Genomic DNA, 22,355 nt, shown 5'->3' on the forward strand with positions numbered 1-22,355 from the left:
GCACAGGTTTGACCCGGTGCAAGTGAAGCAGCCCAAGCATCATGAGTCCTCACATCGAGGTACGAGCTTAGCTCATGTCCAGGGCAAGGGCAAGCCAGCCTCAGCACAAGGCCGAGTTAGCCCAAACACCAAATGTCCTCATGTGGGGGCGCAGGCTTATCTAATGCCTAAGGCAAACCTACCAAAACTTGAAGGGACCATTTTCTCCCCAACCATCCCTTCAAAGCCAAATGTATTCTGGTGAAAAGACAACCCCATCCCTCCCTTGTTGCCTTTGCAATTCTTTGTGGTAAGGGCTGGGTTGCCATCACATTACTCGAATCCACAATACTTTGTGTCTAAGTAAGCAATAAGAGGGGCATTAAGCCCTTTTAGTATCTTGTATAATTTTATATTTAATAAAATAAATATTGTGGTCTTCATTTCTTACTTTCAATAAAGAAAAATTATAAGTGAGAATTTAATATTAAGCGAATTTTGGAAATAATCTTATGAAATCAAGTTAAATGTGAGGATATTTAATCTCAAACATTAAGAAAAAACTATATGTTTTGTTTACCATCACATGTGAAATAAAGCATGTTCAAAATAAGAGAGGAAAGTTTTAGAAAAGATAAAGGATACTAAGAAATAATGAAATTAATAAAGAAGCAATAAACTAAAGCTGTAAATAAAAATAAGAAAGATAAATTGAATAAAATTGCATATATAGGGTTGACCATTGTTTACAATAGTTGTATGACTGTATTTATATTGTTAAAAAATATTAAAGTCCTACATAATCTATTAAATCTAATCCTATATAAACCATCCACATAAGATAAGGAGTTTTCATGATGAATTCTAATACAAATTGTACTCTAGCTAAAACATATCTCATTTTCTAATAAACATGTGAACTCTAATATGTTATGTAACACTAAGTGTAAATGTTAAATATTCATGTTTTGTATAGGTCTGAATGCTCTAGTCAATCATATGAATCTTTTATTTTTATATTTTTATGGTTGATCACTTCATCCAAGTCAATTATAACTCCCTACTTGTTGTCAATCATCTCCTTGTAGTTGATTATTATCTGGTATTTCATGTCATACTATTTATGATTGATTTCAACTTACCTTTCTCTTGATGATACGAACAAAAACTATTCTTATTTTTATTGATAAATTTATTTTTATGTAAGTAATAAGTTGAACTAAAAGGTACTAGTTACTAATTGCATTTCATGCAACTCTTAGATCAGTTAGACAAATAACTCTTGTTAGATGTATCTTATGCATTGCCTAACCCTTACCTTTAATATTATTAAGCTAAGAGTAACCTAAATGGGCCTAATAATGTATTTAAGCCCAACTTATTAGATGGCATCTCATGTTTAGTACTATTAACATATTGAAAATAGCCATGACCTTTATTTATATCAACAAGTCAATGGTGAATAATGGTTTACACCTGTAAACCCTAATAGAAGGTAAATGAGCTTAATATTATTTTGACTAAATTCTTTATTAGGTTCCATCTTTTAGTTAACATGCAAATATAATCTCAAATACTATTTAGCTAATCATTTAGTATGCATAATCATAAAATAATTGCAACACATATACTAGACTCACAAGGTTGGTCATGGACAATTCCAATACCAATTTCTTTGAGCTATAAAGAAATTAGTGGGCCGAACCTAGGTAATTCTAATTGCTCGAACTACCTTTTTCAAGAGCTTCACTCTGTTGAATACATCTTTTGGAACCTCCATATTCTTTCTTGATTACAAATCTTAATTTATACTAACATAAATAAACTACAAAATACTTTACACCTTTTATTTTTGTTTTTTGTTTTTATTTAGAAACCTTAAGCTAAATTTAAGGGGATTTTGGTGAGAAGAGAAGTGTATCAAGAAATAAAGAGTAACGTGGGACATACAAGCCCTATTTAATCCAAAATTGCAAGCACACATTCCAAAAAATATTCATCCTATCATATTAGTTCATTATTATCCATAACCAACCTATAAGTCATTCATTCTTATTCTAAAAGAATTAATTCTTGTTTATGAAACTTATTTCATTTTATCTGATGTATCAGTCACCACTAATATCAAACCAAAATATTTTTAATTTGATTTATATGAAAACTTTATTTATTGTACAAGTTAAAATAATCATATTCATAACAATAATTTAAAGCAAATTGATCGTTGGCTTTGTAATGTCCCAAAATTTATGACTCATCTAACAATTGCATATCTTTGTCTTAAAGCAAAATGTGTTATGCCCATGAATTTAAGAAATCATTAGTGTAACATAATTTGTCCATATACAATTTGAACCTTTTAAATGATAACTCTGACTCTTAATTCAGGTCAATTAAACTCCTATATTCCAAATACTTTGAGAACACTTTTTCAAGATTGAAAAAAATCAACACTATTGTTTAACTCTTAAACACATTCAATAAAATCTAGATATTTATAGTTAAAAAAACCATAAAAGACCTATAATAAAAATGGGATATAAAATTCATTAAGGTATTGCCACATTAGAATTTGAATTTTTTTATCCTCTTTACAAAGATTTATATAGATAAAAATCAATTATAACATAGTTAATGGTATGAAAAATACCTTGTTTTGAAGATGACAAAACATCAAAGAAGAAAAGGTTTCCCATAGCTTTTATAGTAGCAAATCAACAAATCATCTAATTATCTAACCTCTAATAATGATTCAACAATAATAAATATCCATTCCTATTCCTAAAACTATTTTATATTGGGGAAGATTTATTCTAGAGTTTATGCTAATTTTACTTCAAAGAATGACCAACATATATATATGAAAAAAACAACAAGTATTTTTGTTTAGAGAAGTTAAGAGAAGGAAAAACTATCCATATTTTTTCATGCCTTTTCAAATTCTAGTTTTTATGTTTTTAAAATCCTTTTGATATGTTCTTTTACTTCTCTTTGAGTTTTAATAAGATCAAAATAAGTCATGTTTTATGCCAATTAAAATTCCTTTAAATATAGTAAATTTAACCCAAGGTAAAATAAGATTTCATATAAGACCAACTTTTTGGGCTGCTTTATCAACCTTGTCTAAAACCTTATTTACACTTGGAGTATTTCTAAGAGTTTATAATCTCATTAGAGATTTAGTTTTAATGAAAAAAACTAGCCTCCTAATCTTAATAAGATTCCTAACCCTAATCTAATTATAACCATCCCAATAGGACTTTTAAGATATTCCTAGTCTTAATAGGATTTTTAAGAGATTCATAGTCTCATTAGAACTCTTATGTGAAGTACTATATATTTTATATTACATTAACATTCAATTGTTTTTAATGCTTATGACTTTTTAGGCTTTCAATCAGGTTTATTGTAAGGCTTAACGATAGTTTTATGAGAGGGGGGTAGAAAGCCAATTTGATGGAAATCTCTCCAAGTCGTTATGTCTAACCTCTTTAAGATAAGACAATTATATCTTGGTTGATTGATCCATTTATAATTGAGAAACTAAGACTAAAGAAGCTATATCATGTGCTAAGACTTGCAAGGGTGGTAAGGTTTTGTGGTCTTTTAGTTGCTAACACGACTTGAGTAGGAGCTTGCACCTGGTGGATGAGTTCCACATCTTGTTAGCATAGATGTGCTTGCTACTATAGGGAGGTTTATAACATATCTTGCCTCATGAGTATCTTGATTGTCTACTATTGATAGTGATAATGGAGATTCAAACCGATTTTGAGAGAACGATCAATGGCTTTTCAATTAGTTTTCCACATATAATGTCTATTGATGATGTTTTTAAAATCCATTATGTTCAAGAATGAGAATCTTAAGTTTTAAGATAAATGATGATCATATGTTCACTTTCATACCTTATTCTCCAAAGTTCTAAAAAATTGATAGTTGGTGATAAAAATCCTGACACCTGCAAAACAATCTCTTTTCATGGGATTTAGGGACCTTCAGATGAAAAAGTCAATGACTTTTTATCAGAAATTGTGATAAATAAAGGAATAAGTTTTAAATTTAAGAACATAAGTGGTTGTTCTTATTTATATATGATAAATGCTTTAAGAAAAGAATATGAATACTTTTGAAAATAGAAAAAGTGTGAACTCTTTATCTGGATGGTTTAGAGGATATTTATATCCCCTGAACTTTTTATTTTGCTGAAGAGGTTGGGAGTCATGTCCTTTTGAAAACATAAATGAGAAGAAACATTCCTTACACAATATTAATGTTGATAAGAATAACCCTTAATCAACATTAATGATTACTGAAACAAAACAAACTTTTATATACCTGGGAGTAAAGAGAATAACCATCCTAGATTCTTAAAATTTTATGTTTAAGGACTATAAAGTAGCCTTATGACCTGACATGAGGCCTATTCGAATATGGATTGGTTCCAAATCCAGGGATGTTGGGTATGATGTCTTGCTAAACCTACAGACACTAGGGCTTAGTGTATAATTGAGTTTAAAGGTGTTGGATTTGATATCTTTGTAGACTTACAAACACTTAGGCTTAGTGCATAACTAAGTCCAATAATGTTAGGTTTGGAAGTGAGTCAGCCCTATGTTATCTGGGTTTGACACTCTGACACGACCAAAAGATTAATGTCTTCTCCCAAGTGCAGGAGTGTCGAAGTAATAAATAACCAGGCAAGACCGGGGTCGAACCACAGAGAAGTTAATTGTACAAATTATAGACAATAATTATAAACAACAACAATAGTAACAACAACAACAACGACAATAACACTAACAATAACAATAATAATAATAAAAAAAAAGAGAAGAAGAAGAAGATGATGAGAACTTAGAATGGAATATTAATGTAAGGATTAAACAATGATAATAACAAATGTCAAGGTTAGAGGTTCCACTAATGGTATATCAAACAAGTATAGTATAAACTCTTATTACACAATTGGAAACCACACACAAAGGAGGTTACAATCAGATTATATATTGTTAACATGATTACATTAGTCATCTTATTCAATTAATGCTAATACTTGTAAATCTCGTCAAGCATTCATGATTATAACTTATGTTAACAACAAATCAAGTTCCTTTCATAGCTCAGGTGTCGGTTATACCATACATTATGGGCTATGAAAGTACCAAGCATTTGTTGTACCAAGTGTTATACAACATAAATCAAGATTAATCATTTAACAAGCAAAGTATTAAAGAGTAAACAAGATAACAAATATAAAACATGTTAGTATCAAACATTAAAGTCCATATTAAGTTTACATTATACTTATTCTTACACCATTAGTGTAACCTTTTCACCTTGACATAACTAACTTAGCTAGACATAATGAAAGAAAGCAAAATAGATAAACAAAATAAGAACATAAAAGTTAACTAAGTAAAGGAAAGGAAATGAAAGGCATAAACTTAATATTAATGAAAACAAAGCATAAAAAATACAAAGAGAGAAAGGAAGAGCATGATCTTGATCTGAACACCAAGATGCCTAAATGCATGGCAAATGCCTCCTTTTATAGGCCAAAATTGGGAACTATTGATTTGATGACTAATTGATAAGTGGGTGACCAACTTTTGACTTGGTGACAATCCTTATCTTCTCTTGTCTGCCCAAAACGTCATTGATAACGTCAAAACTGGAGCCAGTTGCAAACATGAAAGTTGTAGGCAATTGTCTCAGCTTTCTTGTGTAAAAAATTCAGCTCATTTGGACTTCTAGAACTCCAGATATGGCCAAAATACCGAACAGTGCTCGGGCTGGAAGACAGATTCGGGCAGCCTATATATGTTGGGTTAATATCTCACCTTTAGCGTTTTTTATGATGAGCTTCTTAAACAAATAGATCATGTATATAATTTTACTAATGGGTTAATATTAAGCCCTATTGACGATTTGTGCATTACTCTTTGAGACAAATGCTAAGGGTTTTGACAAAGATGTTCTTTACACATTACATCCATTTATAATCATTGTTTTTTTTTTTTTATGGATTCTATGTTATTCAGTTCTAAGGCTTTTCATTTAGCTCATTCTATGCTTTCCATAACAAATCATACACCCATGAATTATTTACCTATCTTTTACGATCTTAACGTCACCTAGCAAAAGAAAAAAAAAGTTCTTCATTTTATGTTTATTCACCCCTCTCATTTTATTCCCAGTAGGCAAGCCAAACCTAAATGAAATATCAACTTTATTTTGTTACTTCAATCCTAACACACTATAGGCTTTGGCGTATAAATATCAATACATTTTAGAATCTCGAACAACAACTCATTTCATGCAAGATGTGTTCCTTTTCTTTTAATGACATCTTAGATCTACCTAACATTTGTATGTTCTTAGCTTTAGTCAACTACCTTTGGAAATTCACCATCTTCCCTCATCCTTCAATGCTATTTTATCACTTGAAGACAAAATTAATGAAAATAGTAGGTTAAGTAAGAAAATTCTTTGCATAAATCCATTTGACTATAACGTTAACTTGCTACCACTTTATCATTAATTATTTTATACAAAAGTGCTAAAAAACCATTAAGGCATGCCTTTAGCTAAAAAAACATAGACTTGAAAATTGTCTTAAAAGCATATTTGCCAAACATGTTTCAAGAATTAGAAAAATACATTTTTTCTTAAAAAATATTTAGCAAGAAAAACACTACTTTAGGCTATGATGGGCCCATTCCAGTCATATGGGCTGGGCTTCCCAGCAAAAAACCATAACCTAAATTCAGAAATGAAAGAATGAAGATCAAAAAGGTTTTTTTGCTTGAATTTTTCTAAGAACATGAAAAACACTCTCATGAACCCAAAAACCAAATTGAAAATTTAGTTCTAATTGCATCAAATAAAGGGCATAGAGTGATAGAATATCAAAGATTAAAGCATAATGATATATCAAATGGGATAAATAAATTATAAATAACATGAATTATTCTCGATAGTCCTAAACCTAAACCCATACATTCAAAGGTCATCAAGGATCAATTAATCCAATATAAGCATTTAATGGAAAAATTAATGGCAAAGAACAACAATGTATAGGTTTAGGCTTTGATCAAAACACACAAAACAAGCAATAACACTAGTTTGTGTGAAATTAAAATTGACATGATATGAACATTCATACTAAACCTAGAAAAAACCTAGAAAGTGCTTAAACTTAGAAATTGACTAAATCTAGATAAGCATGGCCTAAATCCAACAACATTTAACTCAAATATGCTTATTACAAGTTGATTAAAGAATAAAAAAATTTAAGAAAATAAATAAAGGAAACAATGCAACAAATTACAAAAACTTTAGCACATAACATCAAATGAATATTCTTTTACATTAAAAATGATACATTAGACTAAAATTGTTTCTAAATAGACTAAATATGAACAATGCTTGTTGAAGAAACAACAAACTACCAAGAAAAATAGTTGATAATCATAATTTGATAACTCTCCTACAATGAGCAAATCAAACCACATGACTAAATTGGACTTCCAAACATTATTACTAATATCATAACAAAACAACTAACATGTTAAACAACAATGGTAATAACATTACATATGCATTCAAGGCATATTGTACTTATTTTTTTTAGAATCATGCATACCTTTAATAACAAGATCTGCCTTATAAAAAACATATACATTCCATTTAAAACTCATAAACAACAATTGCAAATAAACATTAAACACTCATAATATAACAAAGATTAAAAAATAGGTACGCTATTTGAGCTATAACATCTCATTAAAAGTTCAACATATACCTTCTTTAATTAATGATGTCTTTGGTTTGGAATTTATGACTCTTTTTTTTGCTCTAGATCTTTAATGTTTCCAGCTCCTAACCTTGATTTGCAAGTTCTCTTTTCTTCTTCTTTCTTTCCAACTTTTAACACTAATTTTTCTAGTTTTTCCTTTCAATCAGCTAAAGAATTTCTCTCTTAGTTTTCTTTGTGATTTTTCCTCTTCTTTTTCCTTCCTAAAAAATACCATTCTTTTTACAAGTAAAGCTAAAGTAGTAAGTTACAAAACCATGGTGGTTTTGTAAAAGGTAGATGGTTTAGAAAGACTTTTCCTCTTTTTATCTCTCTTCTATAAGCTCCTTCCTAAAAGATATGGTGCTTGTTTTTTTTTTTTTTTCACTTTATGAGCTGAATCATAACAAGAAAAAAGTAGCCTCAAAGTTAGCTCATTTATAGGTGACTTTTCTCTTTAATTAAGGTTGACTAGATAGGATACTTCAACAAAATCATTATAGAGACTAAGATAAAATTGGGCCATTGATGGTTTAAAAAGGATGTAGTTATACTATTAGGAACAAATCACTCTTGATTTGGAGGTCTAAAACCTCTTATTCATTGATTGAAAGATCAGTCCCAATCAATTTGTGTTTGTCTTTGTAGGAAAGGTTGCTAGAGATAAGATGTTGTCAAGTTCTTTGAGTCAAATAAGATATACATATTTGATGAGAGTTGTAGATCTTTGTAAAGAAAGTTTTTCTTAGTCGATTGGTGCTGATTAAAGCCCTTGACGTGGTCAGAGACACCACATTCATTCATTTAAAGGTGACCCCTCGATCAAACTTTTCGGTTGAAGAAGAAGAAAAACAGTGATAATAAATCTTTTCACTCATTCTCTTTATTAAAATTTAATTGACACGTTGCATGGTTTAAACCCTAAAAATCAGAGTTTTTAATTAGTGTTTTGAGAATTTTCAATCTAACCTATGTACTTCTAATTTCAGCATATGCATCCTCAATTAACCCAAAAACTTAATTGTTGCCGTTATATCATTAGAAACATTGATTAGAAACTCTTAATTCACATACCTTTTACAAAATAGCTCTTAGTTTCCTGAATATATAATTTGACCCTTATTATCAACAAACTTTTAATTTGTCTCAAATTGACCTATAGTTTAATCAATTTTATTTCCTAAATGCATAAGCCTTTTACACCTTGGTCAGTGGTTTTGAAAATTTTCAAATAAGTCCTTAATGAACCTTTAAACTTCAAGTTTCTTGCAATTAAACCCCTGATTGTACCAAATTTGGTTATTCAAAGTTTCAATTGGATCCTTGATCTTTCAATTATTGCAAATAGGTCTGAAATAAGCCTTTAAACTTAATTTTTCTTTAATTAAGTCTTTGATTAAGTCAACAAAGCCCATTATAGGTTTAATTAAGGCTTTGAACTTAATTAACTCTTCTAATCTTGGCCAAATTGATTTTTAAACTTAACTTTTGTTTCAATTAAGTTCTTACTTAAGCCAATTAAACTCATTTAAAGTTTAATTAAGTTCTTAAACTTAATTAATTCTTTCAATTTTGATCAAGTTGGATTTCATCCTTAATTTTCTTTCAATTAAGTCCTTAATTAAGTTAAATAAACACATTAGAAGTTTATTTAAGCTCTTGGACTTAATTAATTCTTTTAATTTTGGTCAAATTAACTGTCAAACTTAATTCTACTTCATTCAAGTTCTTAATTAAGTCAATTAAACCAATTAGAAGTTTAATCAAGCCTTTTAACTTAATTAATTTTTCTAATTTTAGTCAAAACAACTTTCCAACTTAATTTTCTTTCGATTAGGTGTTTCTTGAGCCTATCTTATCAATAATATTTTAATATGATTATTCTCGTGGTATTTTAATTTGCTACAACTCAAGAGTTCATCTATTTATGTTTTGAAAATTGTTTTGAATTTTGAATAAAAAAGATATATAATAATAATAGTAATAATAATAATAATAATAATTTTAGGGGATTCAAAATTGATTTATGAACATAATTATTGCCTGTGATTCCCATGCATAACATATCTAGACTATCTGGCCTTGTTTTGCCTGTTAAATACACATTCATGCACTTTTACTTAATTTAGTCAATTTTATCAATCGTTTTCTTAACCATAGGTTTGGTATTTGGCTAGCTAGAAGGTCACCGACGACATAGTGCAGACCATTTAATTATATTATAATTGGCTAAAATGAATTTCTCTTGTGGATATAGTAAACCTAAAGAAATGATATATCTCCTTTAGAAAATTGGTAGAAATTTAATCATCACAACTGGATTCTAGCTTGGGAAAGAGCAAGAGGGTAAAATATATTTATGATCCTTCAAACTTTGGAAATTGGTCATGTTAGACCCTTTATTTGAAATCTGATCACTCAAGATCTTGTACTTTTAGTTATTGATCATGCATGACCTCTCTAGTCAGATTTATTCTATTAACATATGTAATTTCAATAATTTGGATTGGGTCTTATCGGATTTATTTATAAACGAATTAAAAAAGTTAAAATCAAAATTGAATGAAATAATAAAATGAAGAAGAACCAAAATAAAATTTCAAATAAAAAACTAAAAAACCTAAAATACCAAATTTCAATAAAAAAATTCTTGAAACTTTTGATAACAATAAACCTCAAAACAAAATCAAACGAAAGCTTCACATTTTTACACCACCATCTTTTCTAATGTTTTTTTTATTATCTTTTCATTATTTTATTTTTGAAAAATAAAAAATTAAAGTTTAGTTATGAAATTTTATTTATTTTTGTTTAATTGATCTAATCCTTCCAAAGGACTCAACCAAAATCATCGATCTTCTGAAACTCACACTTTAACCTCTTTCATTGTCAATCTTAAATATATGGAGGGTTCACACTTAACCAGTAATTGAAAGTATAAGATCTTATGTGACCAAAATTGACATACAAGGACAAATATGCTCAATCTTCAAAGCTTGAGGACACTGAATGTATTTTAGCCGAGGTCATCATAGTTTTAAGATCCTGTCCGGTTCAAGGCCTGGGTTCCGAGTCTTGACGGGGTCATCGGGTTAAATTTTATTTTTTAAAAAAATAAAAATGATGCTATTTTAATAAAAAACAAAAAAAAAATCAATGAGTTTGCAACCGGTTCTTGACCAGTCAACCCACAAGGTCAACCGGGTCATACATGATTTTTTCTTTCCTTATTTTTTCTTCAACCCGGCCTGATTCCAGCCACGAGTTGGCCGGGTCCCAGATCAACTTGCCAAGCCAGGCCGAGTTTCAAAACTCTAAAGGTCATGCCAATTTTGCTAGGTCGTATGTTGTAACATGATTAAAACATAGTTTCAAGATAAATTCGGTTTTATTTTTTTCCCGTAGTGCTTGTTTGGTGTCATAAAATAAAATGGATAGAGTCAATAAAAACATAAATATATTTAGTTAAAAAATATAAAAATAAATTTATCATGAAAATAAATTTTACAATAAATTTCTATACTTTAAAAAATAAAATATAAAAATGATCATTTTATTTTAAACACCGCTACTAAAAAGAATTTTATCTCACGATTTTACTCTATTTTGTCACATTTATACCTATTATTTTTATCTTTTAAGTCATGTAACAATTAACAAATGATACTTTTATATAAAAATGATCATTTTATTTTAAACACCGCTACTAAAAATAATTTTATCTCACTATTTTACTCTATTTTGTCACATTTATGCCCATTATTTTTATCTTTTAAGTCATGTAACAGTTAACAAATAATACTTTTATATAAAAATGATCATTTTATTTTAAATACCGCTATTAAAAATAATTTTATCTTATTATTTTACTCTATTTTATTACATTTATGTCATTATTTTTATCTTTTTAAATCATGTAACAGTTAACAAATGATATTTTTATATTTTGAGGTTGGGTTAGAAATGATACTATTTGAGTTATTTTTTGCTAGTAAAAGTCACAATGATGTTTTTGCTAGTAAAACGGCAGCTTGTGATCAACAATCCAAACACGTTGACAAGTCAAGCACGCAAGCAGTCGTATCAAAGAGACCAATAATTTCTTTTTTCCTGTAATTCGAACACGATCATCACATTTAGATAGTTGGCGGCCATCTTTTCTATCAAATTCCACCTCTTTTTCAAATTTGGGATTAATGATGAATAGTCTCCAACTAGACGCTACAACTTTAGATTTTTTTTTTAATAGGTTTTGATCATGTTTACTAATTTAGTTTTATTTTGATTCAAAAATAAAAAATAAATATCAATAATGAATAAATAATTTTTTTAAAAAAAATCAGGATAAATTAAAAATTGTTTTTTGAAAATATAAAATTAAATTAAAAAAAAATAGTTTAAGGAAACTCGAGGTAATGTAATAGATATGTAACTTGACTAATAAAAGACAAGATAACTTGAGTTGAAAAATAAAATTAAAAATTAATAAAATTTTTACAAAAAGGTTAAAAAATAGAAATCAAAAAAATAAAAACTACATTGAAAAATAATAATATATGATAAATTTAAATTGAAAAACTAAATTAAAAAAATAAATTTTTTATAAAATGATCTAGAATAAAAATAAAAAAAATTCAAATTTAAATTTGAATATTAACAAAAAAAAGAAATTAATCTTTAATTTCAAGAAGAGAAAAAAAACTTATTGGTCACAAATTGCTAAGAATGCAGACCAAACCCGCAATCTCTTGCATGAAGCAAAAGATCACATCCTGCTTGATTACAAAGATTAATTGCTAAATAGAGAAAAGTTAAAGTAATTAATTTTTGTTATGGTTTGGATACTTTTTAAAATATTTTTTATTTAAAAATATATTAAAATAATATTTTTTTATTTTTAAAAATTATTTTTGATATTATTACGTTAAGATTTTTTAAAAATATTAAAAAATTAATTTAAAATAAAAAATTTAAATTTTTTTTTAAATACTTTTGAAATGAAATGCAAAAAAATAAATAAAAAATCCCAGGGTACAGTATTACCTAAAGCGAGAGACCAGTAGTTATGTTGATAAATCTTTACTTTTTAGCTATGAATAAATGAGGAGGACGACATTAAAGCATTATTTAGTGCTCGTGAAAATTAATAACCCCAGATACATGTTTTAATTTTGTATGGGGCCCCCAGATTCCCTCTGATTATTTCTTACAAAACAAGCGAGATTCATTTCTAATTAAATTAAATACACAACTAAAATGTTTTTTTCATGGTGCCTCCTTACTGTTTATATAAATAGTAATCTCTTTTTTTTTGTATTTATTTTTTCACTGTTCTTGAAATTAATAAGATTAAAGATTCAACTTTTTTCGAAATAAACAAATGCTCAAAACCCTGTTGTGAAAATTCTATAGATTTTATTTCTAATAAATTATAATTTACATCTAAAATTGAATTGAATTTTAAAGTTGTATAGCACTTTATATTTTTAATTATAAAAAAACCAATAAAATAATTCAAGATATTTATAAGATTCGAGGACACAAACCCAAATGTTTTAGAAAATGATGAAGCCTTGTATCTTTGTTCTGGACAATATCATTTGAGAAAAAAAACGTGAAGTCTATTTGCTTAACCTCCAACAATCAACATGTTGAAATTAAAAATAAATTTGGAAGTTTTTTCTGAATAGTTTTTATATTAAAAAATAATATAAAACTATTCTTAAAATTTGACATAACAATTTAAAATTTTACGTAAATAATTTTTTCAATATAATACTAGAATCTTTTTAACTAAATATCACAAGTTTATATTTTATTATTTTTATTTTAATTAATAAAAATTAAATATAAAATAATATAAATTTATAGAAGTTTTAAACCTAAAAACTCTTATACGGTGTTCGACCCCACTTAAACTTTTAGCTGAGAAATTTCTTTAACACCGTGAGTAGAAATGATGATTATCCAATACCCACACCATCAATTCACAAACTTTCTCATCAATACAGTCCCATTTATCTCCCCATTTAAACGCTAAAAAAGCAAGTCTCGACTCTTTTCTTAATTTCCAGATCACTGAATACACTAAATTTTAAATTGCTCAAATGCCTGACTCACCAACTGAAGCCATAGCTTATACTTTACGAGGGAAAAGAGGCAATCATTTTTGAATGATTGAAGAAGGCCTAGTTGAAAAGAGTCACGGGTTCGGATTCTTTGGTGAATAAGCTTAAATGTGTCGTTGAGATATACAGTGAAGAAGGATTAGGAAGTGGAGAAATGGCGAGGGGATTGTGTAGGCATTGAAACAATTTTTGAATAAACGTTGGTGATAAATCGTTGAGATTTCAAGGAAGATGGTTTTACTACTAGAAAGATTTCATGTTTTAGTAATGAAAATGCGCACAATTTGGATGACGAGAGTCACAGGTACAACACTCGCAACCTCTTGCAGGAAGCAAGAGATCACATCCTGCTTGATTACAAAGATTAAGTGCTAGATAGAGAAAGATGAAAGTGATTAATCATTGTTGGAAGCAAAAGGTGTTAGCTAAAGCTAAAGACCAGTAGTTGTGTTTGATAAATCTTACTTTTTAGCTATGATTAATTGTACATGTTTTAATTTTGTATGGCCCCATTTCTAATTAAATTAAATACACAACTAAAATGTTTTTTTCATGGTGACTTTTTATATAAATAGTGATCTCTCTTTTTTTAATTAATTTTCCACTGTACTTGAAATTAATTAGATTTATCTTTGATATTGTGTTTTGAAAGTGCTTTTGAAAATAATTAAAATAATTTATTTTTTTCTTTGCTTCAAATTAGAAATCAAAAGAATAAGAATCAAATTGAAAAACAATAATATATAACAAATTATAATTAAAGGACTAAATTGAAAAAAATAAAACTTTTACAAAATGGTTTGGAGCAAAAATCAGAAATTAAAAGAATAAGAATTAAAGTTCAAATATCAGCAACAAAAAGGACCAACCTCTAATTTTCGAGGGAGGAGAGAGGAAAAAAAGAAGAAGAAGAAAGGCTTATTGGTAGTAAATTTCACTACCACTACTATCACGCATACTGGAAGAAAGATGACACATCATCTCTTCGAATTACATGGGAAATGGTAGTTTTGATCACCAAGAGGCACCACATACACTGATAAAAATGCGTAGACACCTCTCATGTGCTGACTTGTGGACCGCATGTGGCGACATATGGACCACACGCTCCAACAAATTTTTCTTTTTTAATATTAAGTAATCTTGATTAAAAGACTAAATTGCCCTTGATAAACTAGGATATAACAAGAAAAACCAACCTGGATCGAAGGCAAGTTTTTTTTTTTTTTACTTTAAGGGAATTTAGTAACTCAAGTGTGAATTCAAAAGTGAAAAATCCAAAATTATCCCTATATGCCAGGTCAATTTTTTTTCTCTCTCTCCAAGAGTAGTTTAGTTTATTTAAAAGTTTATAAAAACATAAAAAGACCTCGCTAACCCTATCAGCCAAGCCAAATGTTTTTGGAGTGAGGAGCAAAATCTTAACTTCACTATCATAATACACAATGAACCTGATTGTTGAAACACATCCTTCTTCCCTTTTAGATTATTTATTTTGTTAAATAAAAAATAATTAAATTTATTTATTGATCTTAATATATATAAAATATTTAACATTTTTTTTTAGCAAAAATGGACCCTACATGTAGCCTAATATTAATGACTGACATGCTGCAGGAGGTTAGGAATTAGCGGATCAAGTAGCTGATGGTCGAGCTTAACTAGCAATCTAACATTTTGTTCATTATGTTACGGTTTATGATTTCTTTAAAAAAAGTTTTGTCAAAATTATATACCTTGCTTAATTTATGATTTTGATAGTTGAGTTTTGTTTTGTTTTATGGAATGTCTTGTAGTGTTGGATTACTGTGCTTTTTTTTTTTGTGGTACTATTGGTAATACCAATAGTGACATCATCTACAATGATAAAAGTAACAAATTTCTAATTGCTAGATTAGATAAATCTCTTATAGAGTTAAAAAGATTTATATGTAATCGAATTAGGTGAAATTTATTTGAAATTGAAGTTGACATTACTTGGAGGATATAAGCTAAGGTGCATCTAATTCATTGTGTTTGTGTATCTATTTTTGGTGATGGCTGCATGAATTCAATGTTTAGATTAGACATCAAATATGGGTTGTGATTTTTAGAGCTCTACTTTAATAGTATACCTATACAAGAAAATTTTTCTAGTATGGAGTTTACTTTGGTTTCAATTTGCACTCAAGTGAGCACACAACCATTTAATGGAACTAGTGCCTTTATTTTGGTAATGATGCAATGAACCTAATGTTAGCACAAAAAAATATGAATATTAAAGTTCGATTAGTATAACATTTACTTCATAATACTATGGGGATTCCAAACTAAGTAATGATAAAGATGGCTATCATGTTGATGTAGTTGAGGAATATGAGAAAGATGAGTTAGTTGAGCCATTAAACCAATTCATGGTAACCTCTTGTTGATGAGTTTTTTTTACTCTCATTCGTTAATTAGTATTAACAACACTCACTTTTATGGAAAGTACAAGGAAAAGTCATTGATTACACTTGTTTATAATACGAATCAAAGGGTTTACTTGTTATGTTATATAATGTTTAAAGAGGATATGATCAATAATTAAAGATGATTTTAGATTTGCTTTGTTGATATATCAATGGTGGTAATATTGGATTCTATATAATTCTAGATAGGCATATGGCGATTAAGAATTCCATGGCATAGGTGTTTTCAAAGCCAATTGGGTATCATTATTATTATTCATGAAACTATGTCAGTAACTTCAACACTAGGTTTAAAAACATTATCTTGAATAATATGTTTCATAGGATGTGTCGAGAAACTTAACAAATAGAGTTTAATAATTTGTATGATGTTATAATTGAGATGAATGATTAGATCAAATAATGCTAGAAATTTAACCTAAGGAAAGATAGGCACTCTCATATGAAGGTGGTTGTTATTTTAGTAATATGACTACTAATTTGTTAAAGATATTAATAATATATGGAAAGGTGTTTGTGGCTTGCCTATAACAACTACAATACAGATGACCTTTTATAGGTCCAATAATTTTTTTGTTGTGTAGAGAACTGGTTTTAAACATTTTTTAATGAGTGGTGTATTGGGGCCTTCATTTCTACTTACTGAACTATTTCTGGACCCTTTCTTTTCCAATAAAATGTATAAAAATGTATATACTCTTTATTTTTTATCCTTATCTCACACACCATTATGGCCTGAATATACCAGGCCAAGGGTATATAGGTTTCTAACTAGATGGAGAACAGAGTAGGATCGAAAGAGATCCACTAGTCTACATAACAAGATAAATGTTAGAGAGGGATAAACACAAGATAATTATAGCATATGCAGTAAAAGGAATCATAACAAGTAAATATGTTAATATTTGAATTTATTTCAATCATTACTCTAAATTTATTATTTTATAAGATAAATTTATGTTTCATTTTGTTGTATTATTAACAACTTGTTTTGACAAGTTCATGAGATAGACATGGTGCAAACTAGAGGAGATACATTATTAATATTAGTGGCCATCAACAAGACCATCTGACAGTGCGTCTAGGTTATGATGATATATTGGTTTTATGATTGCAGGACCAACATCAGTCCAAAGATATTTAAAACAGATCAATGAGTTGGCTTGTAAAAAAAATATAACACACTCATGTTCTAAGTCATTATCATTTTAATAATTATATATGAACTGACTGATTTTTAGGGCAATGATCTTGTGACACCTTGTTAGTATGTTCTGACAAATTTGCTCAAGCATGTTTATTCCTATATTATAAAGGTTGTTTTTATGCAATCAACATACTCCATGGTATCCATCTTGATAACATATTGATTAAAGTATTAGTTGAGTGATGGAAGTATGAGACCCACATGTTCCATTTATATGTTGATGAGATGGCACCCACATTGCATAATGTTGCCATATTAGTTACCCTTTCTATAGATAGAGCCCTTATGACAAGATTTGAGGAGCAATTGACCAAGAAGACTTATGTATTATCTATTAGAACGCGTGCCTTTATCCATTAGTTTTAGAGGTGTTAGAATTAAGTTGACATGATTGACGCGACAAAGTTGTAGTTGGTTATATATGTACACGGTTATATAATGCACATGTTTAGGGGTATTATATTCATAAGAACTACATGCAATGCAGTGCTAGTATTCTATCTGACACTTGAGGATTTTTGGGTCATTCCTAACTATAGCTATGTGTTAGCCATACTTGCATATCTATACTTGAAGCTATCTAAAGCATATATTATAGAAAATAAACAAATATCTAGTTGTTTACTATTCTTACATGTATAATTATTTTAAATATTTTTAGTGAATAATTTTTTTATTAGTTTTAATTCTTTCTTAAATATTAACTTAAGATTGTCAATGTAAATATATTTAGCTCTAGTGATGGGAGCATCTCTATATTGATTCTTAATAAAATTAAAGGAACAATATGTTTGATGCTATTATGAGAAGAAAACTCTCAATAGGAACTCGGTAATAATAAATTTTCAATAACACATTACACATATAAATTACTTGTAAAACCACATTGACTTTATGGTTTCTTATATAACATAGTGAGGGTCTAAATATTTCACTGTAAAATTTTATTCATATTCATGAGTTTTATTGCGATAAGTTGGATTTACAGCAGCCTTACCATGTTTAAAAGTTTTATTAGGTAATACAACAATTTGAGTTATCTCAACACATTTTAAATTATATTGATACATGTGATGAGTTGCATAGTATTAATTGTCAAAGTGAAAGGGAAGATAATTGATTGGTGATTTATATAATTTATCTAGATATTTGGCATGCTAGAAGAAATCATATATTTATAGATTGACACCATCAATTAATTTAGAGTGTTACATGCGATGATATATGGGCGTAATACACCTATTTATTACACTTACTTGGATGTCTTTTATAAGATTTCCACGTAATCCAATGTCGTATTATGAAGAAGTCAATGAGATGAGACATGTCATTATCAACGCTACATTCTTTTTGTTTTGTGATAGACTCTAAAAAGTTGAGGAGATCAAGTGTCTTGAAAGGAGCAATAATGAATATTAAAATCATTTTTCATGAATGAGTATATTTAGTTGGGGAGGCATCCTTCTTCACGAGCGATCCAAACCCATTTACAAGTTGGGATAATATTGTTATAGACTTGTCTACGAGTTGGGGAGATTTTGGTGCTAACTTGTCCAAAGAGTCCTATTCACAAGTTGTGAAGATTTTAAATTAAATGATATATTTGAATGTTGAGAGAATGGAGAAATATTATCTATTTAACTTTGGTCATAAATGATGTATGTGACTTGATATACTTGAATGTTGAGAGGATGGAGAAACATTACCTATCAAATTTCTTTTAACTTTGGTCATAAGTGATGTATGCAACTTGTGAGTTGTAACTGTTTTTTGTATGTCACTCATATGTCATATATAACTTGCTATATTTTTTTAAATAAGTTTTAACACGTGTTATTTATTTTAAAACTCATTATTTTGCTGGTCAAAGTTATAGTGATGTTTTTGCTAATAAAACTGTAACATATAATTAACAATCCAAACATGTAAATAAGCACATCCGCAATAAGTTGTATAAAGTGTATAAGATGGTACAAATAATTAACAAGAAATTTTAGAAGTGTGGTTATAATTATTTTTCATTTAAAAATATATTAAAATAATATTTTTTATTTTTTTAAAAAATATTTTTGACATTAATATATTAAAATAATTAAAAAAAACCTAAAAAATATTAATACGAAGCACAATAAAATATAAAAAATATCTAAATTTTTTTAAAATTGCTTTTAAAATGTAAAAACTACCAGCATCTAGACTGACTGGATGCATTGTATCTGTCAACTTCACTGCACGTCACCCCAAAGAACGGGACATTGCATTACATATAAGGTGGAACGGTCAGTGTTTTGAAAATGCAGGTGGGTAGCTTTCCGGCATTTGTTTAACCATGGGAAGTGTTTCGCTAGTCTCTGCAGCCCTAAGAAGGTAATTCTAATTTGCTTTCTTTAGGTAGCTACTACTACTATTAAATTATATCTTTGAGGAAAAAATTGACATGATTTTCAGTTGCATAATTATCCTTAAATTTATGCAGTATTCGAAACTAGATTTTAAGGCACATGCATATAACTAGATGCATGCTTAATCTCTTGGCAGGTGATCTATCTTCTGAATGTTTTCTGCTGGTGTTGTAGGCTAGAAGGCAAGGTGGCACTGATCACTGGAGGATCAAGTGGCATAGGAGAGTCCACTGCAAGACTCTTCGTCAAACATGGAGCTAAGGTGGTAATTGCAGACATTCAAGATGAATTGGGCCACTCCGTTTGCAAAGAATTAGAACCTGAACCTGCTTCATTCATCCACTGTGATGTTACTCAAGAAAAAGATGTTGAAAACGCTGTTAATACAGCTGTTTCTAAGTATGGAAAGCTTGACATCATGTTCAACAACGCAGGTATAGGAGGAACGCCAAAAACAAACATTCTTGAAAATGACAAGGCCGAATTTGAGAAGATCATTTGTGTTAATTTAGTAGGTGCATTCTTAGGCACCAAGCATGCAGCCCGTGTAATGATTCCTGCTCGGCGCGGTAGCATAATCACAACTGCAAGTGTTTGCGCAATAATTGGAGGAGGTTTATCACATGCCTACACTAGTTCAAAGCATGGTGTGTTAGGATTAACGAGAAACACGGCGGTGGAATTAGGACACTATGGCATCCGTGTAAATTGTGTGTCACCGTACGCGGTTCCTACCCCATTGTTTAAGAATTTCTTTAAGATGAACGATGATGAACTTAAATGCATTTACTCTAACCTCAAGGGAGCTGTACTTCAAGCAGAAGATATTGCTGAGGCTGCTCTTTATTTGGGGAGTGATGAGTCAAAGTATGTTAGTGGACACAATCTGGTGGTAGATGGTGGCTTCACTATTGTAAATCGAGGTTTTTGCATATTTCCATGATCTAGCTGACAATCCTGTCATATCTTGTTGCTATCTATCTATCTATCTATATTTATCTTTTCAAATATGCTTTTGATCCTGGTGTTTCATCTCTAGCCCTCTGAAGTGCCTCTCCAATTAGAATGTCACTAGATTGGTATCCTGCGTGACACCACGGACCGGATCAAATATTTTCATTAGGCTGAAAAAAACAATATTTAGAAAATGGTTGTGTTTTTAAAGAAGAGAAATCCAAAATCCAAGTTAAATTTTAATTAATATAATAATATAAAAAAAACAACAAAAAAATTAAACAAAACAATATTAGTCTGGTCAAAACTAAATTAATAAATAAAACCGGTGACCTAACACGTGAAATTAGGATAATCATAAAAAAAATACAATCAACCAAAAAAAAACCAATTATAAGTAAAGTTATAAAAAAATTAAGTTAATTCAATTAAACCTTTTAAACTTGTGATTTAAAAAATTAAGAAAATATTAATTAATAAAATATTAAAAGATAAAATTAAAAAATTAAAAATAAAATAAATAGAAATAATAATAAAAAATAATAATTAAATTTTTAACCTAAAATAAAATAAACTGAAATATTAAAGGATGTAAATGATCCAGGGATTAAAACACTGCCATAGAAGTTGAATTTTGACTGTTGAACGATGTCCTACGCACTTTACAGAGATCATGGGACTATCAACACGTATTAGTTTTATACTTAACCAACTTTTTCATATTAAATAATATTTTATATATATCAAAATACTAAATTAGCCTTAATCAAACCTGATAATTATTATAAAAAAAATGAAGATAAAAATTTGATATTTCCTCTTACTTGCTACAGTGCATGTTACGGTAAAAGCTCCACACCTTTGAGATTTCTTGATAATATTAATGTTAATGTTAATGTTAATTCTTCTTACTTCCCTGTTTTAAACGGTTATGAGGGATTTAGTGCTAGGAAATTATGGGTTTAAGGGTGGTTTGGATTTTGGGTATGGATTTTAATGTTCATAAATTGAGTCTGGTTGGAAATTATTATTATCAACATTTGTTTTGGGTTGTGTTTGGGCTATATGGGTTGGATCATAGACTTGTGCAAGGCTCTCTTTCTGCACCAATTCATCAATGACAATTTCAATTTCAGCATGTATTATCCTTCGTCCCCACGATTGTCTGCCACAAAGCCAGCTTAATGAATCTCTACATTACTAAAGCTTCTTAAATCTGAATCCAAATTCGCATAAACCACGCTTTTAATTACCTGAATGTTTCCCCTTTTTGCCTCTGTATCCTTCGTCCTACCTCATCTGATCAGCCTCTTCATGATGGAAAAGTAGCCGATGTATAACCGAGTCTGCCATTTTATCCTCCTTCCTAACCAGCATCGGTTTCTTGAGAGGAGAATATCTCTTTAAACAGGTACCATATGGGAGCTTTTCACTTGA

At 28.9% G+C, this 22,355-nt stretch overlaps 1 protein-coding gene across 1 annotated transcript; it reads left to right on the plus strand.

Annotated features, from left to right (window-relative positions):
* Positions 1-19,840: 19,840 nt before the first annotated feature.
* Positions 19,841-20,942, plus strand: LOC105124073 (secoisolariciresinol dehydrogenase-like). Its single transcript, XM_011023932.1, has 2 exons — positions 19,841-19,929; positions 20,139-20,942. Exons 1-2 carry the CDS (start codon positions 19,892-19,894, stop codon positions 20,905-20,907), a joined length of 807 nt encoding a protein of 268 aa, XP_011022234.1. The 5' UTR covers positions 19,841-19,891; the 3' UTR covers positions 20,908-20,942.
* The last annotated feature ends 1,413 nt before the right edge of the window (positions 20,943-22,355 follow it).

The sequence above is a fragment of the Populus euphratica genome, unplaced genomic scaffold, assembly GCF_000495115.2.
Source record: "Populus euphratica unplaced genomic scaffold, PopEup_1.0 scaffold12.1, whole genome shotgun sequence".
NCBI classification, from domain to species: Eukaryota; Viridiplantae; Streptophyta; class Magnoliopsida; order Malpighiales; family Salicaceae; genus Populus; species Populus euphratica.